We start from the raw sequence: 9,811 nt of genomic DNA, 5'->3' as shown, positions 1-9,811 counted from the left end.
GCTTCAGAGGAGACGTGCCTAGAACTCTCTCTGACCTGCCTGTAAAGAGGGGCTCACACACCCTGCGCTGGTGCCCATGACAAGAGGAGGGGGTGCTCGCAGGTGCTGGAAGATGGCCACCAGTGGTGGAAGCTTCGGAACCGCAGCGGCCAGTCTGGCTACGTGCCCTGCAACATCCTGGCTGAGATTCGTCTGGAGGAGGCGCCCCCGGGGCAGGTGAGCGGGGGGCNTCCCCCCTGCTGACCAGGCCCTGGAAGCGGGGGAGGCTGAAGCGGATGGCGCCCCCATCCCCTCACCTCTTTCCCCACCCCTGCAGGCCAGTCTGAAATACTGGGGTCCTGCCAGCCCCACCCACAAGCTGCCCCCAAGCTTCGCAGGGAATAAAGAAGGTGAGAGGCGCTCTGCCAGGGGCTGGGGGCCACTAGATGGATGCACTCCGAGGCCCGGGGTCCCCTGGGGGGGCAGTGGGAGGAGGGTCCTCGACCAGTGTGGGGAGCCCTGGGTCAGCTAGGGGTCGGGCCTGAGTGCAGGGCACCGCCCGCAGAGCTGATCCACCACATGGACGAGGTCAACGATGAGCTCATCAAGAAGATCAGCAACATCAAAGCGCAGCCGCAGCGGCACTTCCGCGTGGAGCGCAGCCAGCCCGTGGGCCTGCCGCTCACCTACGAGTCCGACCCTGACCAGGTCCGCGCGTGGCTGGAAGCCAAGGCCTTCAGCCCACGGTGAGTGGGGCGGGGCGGTGGGGCTGCGCAGGGGTGCGGGAGGCCCACCCGACGGCCCGAACTTACGCCCGCTCCCCCACCCCACCCTGCCCCGCCCCGCCCCCAGGGTCGTGGAGAGCCTGGGTATTCTGACGGGGGCCCAGCTCTTCTCGCTCAACAAGGAGGAGCTGAAGAAGGTGTGTGGAGAGGAGGGGTTCCGCGTGTACAGCCAGCTCACCGTGCAGAAAGCGGTCCTGGAGGTGAGCTGGCCGTCCCACAGCGCTCTGCGCCTCGCTGCCCACCGCCCCCCCAAGCCTGGGCTCCCACGTGGCCTGCAAAGGGGGCGGCCGCAGGACCCTGGCCTGTGGGTGCCTGGGCTGAGGCTGCCCCCCCTCCCCCCCAGAAGCAGCAAGGTGGCTCGGAGCTGGAGGAACTCATGAGCAAGTTTCATTCCAAGAACCAGAGGAGAGGGGAGGAGGACAGCTAGAGCCGGCTGGCAGGGCCCGGCGCCCGCGGCGGGGCCCAGCCCAGCGCATGGAGTATTATTTTTGTACGTGTGTGTATATTTCATACCGTGGACACGGGTGGTGGGAGGTGCTGGCTGGCACCTCACGGCACGTGGCCTGTCCTCAGGCTCGCCAGTGCCTCGGCTGGCATCTGCCTGCCCCAAGGCCCTCTTCCGCCAAACTAGCCACCTGGAGATGCCAGCCCCTCAGGCACTGTCCCCGAAGCCAGAGCCATGGCTTTTCCAGCCCCGCCCTACCCCCTTCCCTGCTTTCGGACCCCTCTCCTTGAGGCCACAGAACCCTCAGGAGGCGGCCAGGGACTTATCCTTTGCCCCCCCCCCCATTCACATGAGGGCTCCTCCTGATGCTTATGACCCCAGTCCCAACCACATGCCCTTGGCTGCTACTTCTCATGTGCCTGAGGATGGGCTGTGGGCCAGAAGGGCAGCAGACCTCAGCTACCCTGGGCGCTGAGTGGGGCCCCGCCCCCAGGTATGGCCCACAGCCCCCACCCAGGGCACTGTGCCCCAAAGGTGGCCGGGGGGTGGCTCCAGGCTCCACTGGAGGAGGCCACATGCTGAACTCCCTCCACCCTGGCAAGGAGAAAGGAGCGAGGAGGGACTGGATATACTGTCACCCAAGCATGGCCTCAGACACCCCCACCCCGATGCCACTCCCACCCCCAAGGCAGAGCCCAAGAAAGGAACTTTCTCTGACCAGGTCTCAGGCCAGGCTCGTGTGCTGTGTGGGTGGTGGGTGAGCCTTGGAGCCCTCAACTCTGCAGAGATGACAGATGACCGAGGTTCAAAGACCATGTCATTAAACCAATTAAGTATACTAGCAGCCACGTGTCTGTCTCCTGTGGGTGGGGAAGGGGTCACTGTGAGCCTGGAGCCCACCTGCGATTGCACCCTTTGTAGGAGCCACCGGGCAGAGGCCAGGTGGTGACCTTTCCAAGGGAGACCACTTATCCCTGACTCCAGGGGGTGCGCCCAGGAGCCCCTCGCCTGCACGTGTGTCCGAGCAGGCCCAGAGAATGTTCCTGGGAGGTGAGGATCTGAGGGGAGCCCTGCCCACGCTGCTTGCCGTGCCCCCCACTCAGGCCAGAGGTCCAGAAGGCCCCAGCTTCGCCCCAAGCTGGGTGAGGGATACACCTTAGAGGAGGGCTTGATGGATGGATATGGGACTGGGTTGGCTGTCAGCTATGAAGGCTTCAGTGCAGGAGTGGAGGGGTCCCGGAGTACACACTGGGCTGTGCCCTACACCTCAGGACACCTGACTACTCCCCAGGGCCCACCTGAGCTCACATGGGCCCCAACCTCGGAGGAGGCCTCTGGCGCCCTCTGCTGGCATCTCTGTGTGCTGTGGTGCTTGGCAAACGGGGCACCCTAGTACCTGCCCAGAAGGGGGGCATCTTGACCTGTATTTCCCCCAAGCAGCTGGTGGGCCAGCCCTGGATGAGGGTGTCCAGAGGGCTTAGTCCTCTGGTCTGTTTGATGGGCGGGGGCAACCGCAGGGGGCGCGGGTGCAGAAGTTGTGCCTCGTGGGGTTGGGGGACTGAGAGGGCTGTCAGCTGGTCTGGTGATGAGCCGGGCCCAGCCCTCAGGCCCCAGAAGCCCCACCTCTCAGCTGGGACAGGCCACGTGGGCCCGAGTCTGTCCAGCAGGCCTGAGTCAGGGGGAGCTGGGGCTGTCGTGCCCCAGAGCAGGGGAGGAGCTGGACTCACATGCAGTTTGGCCTGATTTGTGTCCCTAACTTCTCACCTCCTCACCTCCCACGCCAGACTGGCCAAGCAGGGAGGAGGGAGGGCCCGGTGGTGCCAGCCCCAGGGGGGACGGGGCCTTCCAAGTGTCTGACCATGGGTGGAGCCTGGAGCGCCACACTGGGCAAGGGGGGGGTGTTGCCTGCCCAGCACCCGCTCTGGGCCCAGCTACGCTGCCAGCAAACGTCCCCTCGAACAAGGCCCGTCTCTGTGTTGGGGACAGGCGTGTCTTTGTGGCCCTCCCCAGACCAGCGTGGTTCCCCTCCCCCACTCCCCCACAGCTAATCCACGTCTCACGTCTGAGCCCGGGGCGGCCAGCAGGCAAGAGAGGCTTCCCTTGCCATTTAAGAAGGGGCTTTTCCTTTTCCTTTCTGTGTTACTGTTTCAAAACATTTGATTTACCAAGAAATTAGTGCATGGAAGCGATGGTGCCAGGGTAGGCTGTTCCTCACGCCTGTATCAGGCAGCCAGAAAGAGGACGGAGGCAAGATGTGCCCCTGTTACCTGGAGCAGGTGGTACTGGGGACAGGGAAGTCACTGGGGAAAGAGCTCACAGGTGGAGGCAGCACTGAGAAATGGCTCTGTGCTTGGAGAAACATAGGCTCCCCACCTGGGCGCCTGGGTGGCCCAGTCGATTGGGCATCCGACTCCGGCTCAGGGCATGATCTCCCGGTTCATGAGTTCAAGCCCCACATCGGGCTCTATGCCGACAGCTCAGAGCCTGGAGTCGGCTTCAGATTCTGTCTCTGTCTCTCTGTCCCTCCCTGCTCATGCTCTGTCTCCTTCTCAAATATAAAATAAAACATTAAAAATTTTTAAAATAAAAAATAAATAAAATGAGCTGATGAGTTTGGATTCCTCACAATTAAGGACAGGGCTCGCCAGAGAGCCACTGGGGTAACTGACGGGGGGCAGTGGGCCTGCGGGGGCCCCAGGACTCTTCCAGGGACCCTGAGCTCTAAGCTGCTTTGATAGCAATACAGAAGCGTGTTGGAGGTTGAATGTATCCCCCCAAAATCATACGAGATAGGCTCATTAGGTTGGGCCCACGTGACTGGTGTCCTTATAATAAGGACCCTGGACACGTGCACACATACTGGAGAACGTCAGGTGAAGATGGAGGCAGAGACGCTGTGATCGGTCATCTACAGGTCGAGAAGCATCAGAGATGGCCCAGGCCCTGCCAGCAGCTGGGGCCGGGAGTGAGGGGCGGGGGGCACGAACAGACCCTCCCTCTTCGAGGACTCAGAAGGAACCAGCCCAGGGGACACACCTTTGATCTCTGACCCCCAGCCTCCAGAACCGGAGCCCATGAATTCCTGCTGTTCTAGCCACACAGGAGATGGTGCTGTGCTATGACCAACCCAGGAAACGGACGCGAAGGGATGATCAGCCTTGCTCAGGGGGCTCGCGCATGAGCAGAGGGTACACAAGCCGCCTGGGAAAGCCGTGGACTCCTTTGCGAGGATCCGGCGTGGCCAGTCCCGTCCCCACCACACCCCCTGGGGGATCTGGCAGCAAACGCTCTCACTTCATCCAGTCTCAGCAACCCCCCCCCCCACGGTGAGGACGGCGGCCGCCCCAGGAAGCGCTCTCCGGGGGACCATGCAGGCCGTTCGGAGCTCAGAGCAGGACGGACTGGGGGGTGGGAGGGCTCTGCTGCGACCCACGGGGAAGGGGAGCTGGCGTGGGGTAGCCTTCTGCCCCCGGCTGGGGTTTGCTCTTGTCCCAGAGGAGAAGGTCCACGTTCTCCGAGAAGGCGATGGACGCGCCCCTGCCTTTTCCAGCTTCCGTGTGAAGCCGGTTTTCTCCGGCCACTTCCATCCAGGCAACGTGTCCCTGCACACGGACGTGGACCCAGCGAGGAGGTGCAGCCGCGCCCGCCTCCCAACCTGCAGAAACGCATGTTAATGCCTCTCACAGGGCCCGGGGGGCCGCACACATGGTTCCTGCTGTTTTGACAGCCACCATCCTGACGGCCGAGGGGCGGCACCTTACTTCTGATCTGTACCTCCCTGGTCATTAGTGATGGGGGATCTTTCCAGGTACTGGTTGCCAGGTGTCTGTCTTCTTTGGAGAAATGCCTGTTCAAGTCCTCTGCCCATTTTTTTTTTTTTATGTTTTATTTATTTCTAGGAGAGAGAGAGAGAGACAGCATGAGCAGGGGAGGGTCAGAGAGAGAGGGAGTCACAGACCGAAACAGGCTCCAGGCTCTGAGCCGGCAGTCAGCACAGAGCCCGACGCAGGGCTCGAACCCACGAACCGCGAGATCACGACCTAAGCGAAAGTCGGACACTTAACTGACTAAGCCACCCAGGTGCCCCATCCTCTGCCCATTTTTTAATTGGGATGGGTTTTGTTGTTGAGATTTCGGACCTCTGTGTATATTCTAGATATCAGTGGCCCCGGGAGGTCGTTTTGCATAGACCTCCCTTTCACAGAATGCCCTGGCTCTACACCAGGCCACCAGGACACCAAGGCCACACCCACAACAGCCCCTTTAAACTGGCAGAGTAAGTGCGCTACTCAGAGTGTGATTTCCTGTGAGCACTTGGGGCCTGAGCCCGGAAGAGCATGGAACACATTCTTCTGCACCGCGAGCCCCTCCACCGGCCAGCGCCACACACTCGAGGCGCCCACCGACAGCTCCTCCTCTTGCACGGAGCCTCTGCTCGGCTCGGCTTTGGGGTGCTAGCACAGAGCAGTGAGCAGAGGTGGGGGCCCTGGGGGCCGTGCCTCCCCCGCCACGCCAGCAGTGTCGCCCCTGCCCTGCTGCACTGGCCTGCGCCTAACTCTGCCGCGCTCTGCACAACGTATGTTCCAGGTCATGGCTGCCAAATGCCGGGTTGCCTATCAGGACACAGGCTCTGTCGGGCCATCTGCATGGCCACGGAGAGAAGAGCCAGCACGCAGTTGTTGAACTGGGCCGTGAGCTCCCTTCTTCGGACGCCAGGAGCCTTGGGAGAGGCAGAGGGCACAGGGCCTGGTGCCCCTCACCCCGCTGCGCCCCCAGCGTGGCCATCGTGCTGAGTTTTACATTTTGAGGTAACGCCGTGCCTCCATTTCTTCTTGTATTGCCTGGGCTTTCCGTGGCAGATCCGAAAATAGAAAGACAAACCACAGACTTGGAGGAAATACCTACACGGCACACACGTCTCACAAGAACTTGGTCCGGAGCGTAGGGAGAACTGCACAGCAAGGAAAAAGAAAGAGAAACAACCTATATGAAACCAGCAGGTAGGCTTCCGGCCACGGGTTTCATGGACAGTGCCTTTGGGACACTTTCTGAACTTCGTGTGCCTTATCTGGGCCAGGTTCCCAGCAGAGGGAAGGAAGGGGTCCACCCTGTGGCTCTGGATCTGAAGATGCGTCCGCAGGGTCCTGGTCTCCAGCCGCCTCCTTCCCGGGCGAGTGCGCGAGGGCCTGGAGGGGAGGGCCGGGCTGCGGCCCCGCGAAGACCAGGCGACAGCGACACGGGCCCACGCCGACCTCCAGTCCTTTGTCGGCTGCCAGTGTCCCCCGGACCGTGTCTTCTGGCCGCCCAGGCTGGCTGCTTCCAGGGGACACTCCGGCCTCGGCCCGGGCTCACCGGAGGCCGATTCCGAGCGTCTGCTCACCGGGGAGGTTTCACCGCGTCAGGCGCCTGAACTGCTCGCTAAAGCTCTATGCGTTTCACCGAGCGGGGAGGTGAAAGGTCGCGCCCGTCGGGGGTCCGACGGCTCCGGAGGCGCCGCACTCCAGGGTCCAGTCACTCCTGGGGGGCGCACCGCTCGGGGGCTGCGTCCCTTGTGGGGAACACCTCCCTGGGGGACACCGTTCGGGGGCTGCGTCCCTTGGGAGGAATACCTCCCTGGGGGACACCGTTCGGGGGTCACCGCTCGGGGGCGCACCGCTCGGGGGCTGCGTCCCTTGGGGGGAACACCTCCCTGGGGGACACCGTTCGGGGGCTGCGTCACTTGGGGGGAACACCTCCCTGGGGGACACCGTTCGGGGGTCACCGCTCGGGGGCTGCGTCACTCGGGTTGCGTCATCGCTCGGGGCGCAGAGCTGCTCAGGGGAAGGGCACACCGACCCAAGGACACGCCCGCTCCCTGCAGCCGCCCTCAGGTCGGGCGGGTCCGCGNAGGGCTGATGCCGGTAGGTGAGGAGGGGGCGCCGGCGCTGAGGGGAGCTGTTGGGAGGGCGCAGCAGGCCGGGGCGGGCAGGGGGCTCCCTCCGAGCTGCTGGGAAGCCCGGGAGGACCTTGAGAGGCTCTGTGAGGAGGAGGAGATCCCGGCGGCCCCGGGCCTGGTTCCCACCTGGACCCCGTGTCCGCCCGGTGCAGTTTCGTGCAGCCCAGGTGGGCCTGCTGAGCGGGAACTCGAGTCCGTTCTGGGCCCGGAAAGCCCGGAGACCGGGAATGACACCACCCGCTTGTGCAACCTCCTGTTGCACATCTTCCCCCCGCCCGGGGACAGCCTTAGCCGCGGGGCCGCTGCCGGAGTCCCGCGGGGGGTGTCCGCAACCGGGGGCCGCGGCACCGCGGGGAAAGCTCAGTGCTCCGAGGAGAGCAAAGATTGTCCTGCTGTTAAAGTTTAGATTTTCCAGGGTTTGAGTTGTGTTCACGGAGAGAACGGAGGATAAGGAAGGATTATACCGTTAATCCTTAGCGCTCTGTCCTCGGGGTGCCCATCCCAGCAAACAAGATTTTCAGGAAAATCGTGAACACACTGTGGGACGATGTTGTGGGGCACACAATACAGAGTGACTTCCTTTCTTTTCTGCTTTCTCATGGTGACCTGACAAACAGGCCTGAATTCCTCCTCGGTTACTCTGAGTAAGAGGATTGTTTATCTAGGAGAGTGAATGTGCACATTTGGCTGCCTTTTTTTTTTTTAATGTTTATTTATTTTTGAGAGAAAGAGAGAGCGCGCGAGTGCAATTAGGGGACAGGCAGAGAGAGACTGGGAGAGAGAATCCCAAGCAGGCTCCACAGTGTCATCCCAGAGTCTGCCACGGGGCTCGAACTCACAAACCATGAGATCATGACCGGAGCTGAAATCAAGATTTGGACACTTAACTGAATGAACCTGGTTGGGAGTCTCTGTCTCCACCAGAATAATAAAAAAAGAAATATCTAGGGGCGCCTGGGTGGCTCAGTCAGTGGGGCATCTGACTTTGGCTCAGGTCATGATCTCATGGTTTGTGGGTTCGAGCCCTGGGTTTCTGTGCTGACAGCTCACAGCCTGGATCCTACTTCAGAGTCTGTGTCTCCCTCTTTCTCTGCCCCTCCCCCCTCTCTCTCACTCGGTCTCTTTCAAAAATAAACATTAAAAATTAAAAGAAAATCTAAACCATATATTTTTAAATGTTTATTTTTGAGAGAGAGAGAGAGAGAGAGACAGAGTGTGAGCTGGGGAGGAGGAGGGAGGAGGCACAGAATCTGAAACAGGCTCCAGGCTCCGAGCTGTCAGCACAGAGCCCGACGCGGGGCTTAAACTCATGAACCACGAGATCATGACCTGAGCTGCAGTTGGATGCTCAACCGACTGAGCCACCCAGGCGCCCCAACATTTTTTACTTTTAATGAATATTAGCAACTTTATAAAAATATATTAGTTAATAACGTATATCCATAAACATTACATAGTTGTAAATTGAGCATTCGGTTTTGTGGTCATTTTGTGAAGTGAGGGTCTGTAACTTCGGCAGGAGTTGGGAGGTGGCTCATACCCCTCTTTGAAAACGTAATCAAACCACGGACGCTCTTTACTGAACAGTGACCCCCTGAGTTCCACATTCAGTTTAAGGTTCCCGGGACCCTGAAGCCCATATGCTGCCTCAAGATAAGTATTGGTTTTGTCCTTAAGCTTGTTGAAAGTTGGCCTTATCAAGACCTCATTTAATGTCACAAAAGGCACCATTTCAGTGCATTCCTCCACGAGTTTTGACACACTTGCATAAACACCACCCAGAGCACTTCTTAACTTACTATTTTGAAATATAGACTCACAGGAAGTTGTGAAATTAGCCCATAGAATCCCATGAATGCTTCGCCTGCTGTCCACCAGAGGTGACAGTTATGTGACGGCGGCATGATGTTGGGACCAGGAGCGTGAGCACGGTGGCAGGCATGGCTCAGTGGTCCGCAGCTTCAAACCTGAACGGGGGTGGGGAGCAGCGTCGCCCGCAGTGATTTATAACACGCATAGACTCTGCCTGCGGACTGTTAGGGCAGAGCCGTCCCTCCTGCCCCGAGAGCCGCCCCTCCCTTTCCCGGCGGCCCCCGACCTGCTGTCCGTCTCCTACTTTCGTCATCAGAGGGTACTTTGAAAACACTACTTTTCAGTCGTGCAGTCCGTTTACTGCACCAGCTAGCCCTCTGGAGGCCAGCAGCGTGATGGGGGAGCCGTTGGCCAGCCCTGCTCGCCCACGCTCCGCCCTGCTGGCCTGTCTGGTCAGCGAGGCTCCAGGTTAAGCCCCCTTGGTTTCTCATCATTCCTGACTTGGTTGCTAAGAAAAACCAGGGTGGCGGGTGATGGAAGGAAGGAGAGCTGCTGAAGGAAGAAAGCCTGCTGTCACGCGCTGACGCCCCGGCACCTGCTGACCCTGGTTTCCAGCTTCTTCCGGCGCCTCCTGGCCTCCCTCATGCCAAGTCTCACAAGGCGCATTTGCATTTGATCTCTGGCCTTAATCTTGTTGTTTTATTACTGTGCAAACTGCTGCCCCTGGCCCAGCCTTCCAGGTCGGGTCGGGGAAGGAAGTGTGTGTGAAGTGTGGCTCCAGGCTGGAAGGCGACCCCGACTCCGTGTACGTGTTGGGGGGACTCAGGGGGGACATGCAGGGGGAAGCAAGCACCC

General features: G+C 60.4%; 1 protein-coding gene across 1 annotated transcript in view; it reads left to right on the top strand.

The window, feature by feature from the left end:
• EPS8L2 (EPS8 signaling adaptor L2) overlaps positions 1–2,053 on the top strand; it is a 16,751-nt gene extending 14,698 nt beyond the window's left edge. Inside the window, exons 15-19 of the mRNA XM_077773381.1 lie at positions 103–216; positions 317–389; positions 545–725; positions 832–964; positions 1,108–2,053. Coding sequence (XP_077629507.1) covers positions 103–216; positions 317–389; positions 545–725; positions 832–964; positions 1,108–1,191 — 585 coding nt within the window. The 3' untranslated portion in view covers positions 1,192–2,053. The remainder of the gene's footprint in view (positions 1–102; positions 217–316; positions 390–544; positions 726–831; positions 965–1,107) is intronic.
• The last annotated feature ends 7,758 nt before the right edge of the window (positions 2,054–9,811 follow it).

Source organism: Crocuta crocuta, unplaced genomic scaffold, assembly GCF_008692635.1.
Source record: "Crocuta crocuta isolate KB4526 unplaced genomic scaffold, BGI_CrCroc_1.0 scaffold1161, whole genome shotgun sequence".
NCBI lineage: Eukaryota > Metazoa > Chordata > Mammalia > Carnivora > Hyaenidae > Crocuta > Crocuta crocuta.
This window is presented reverse-complemented; position numbering and strand designations above follow the sequence as displayed.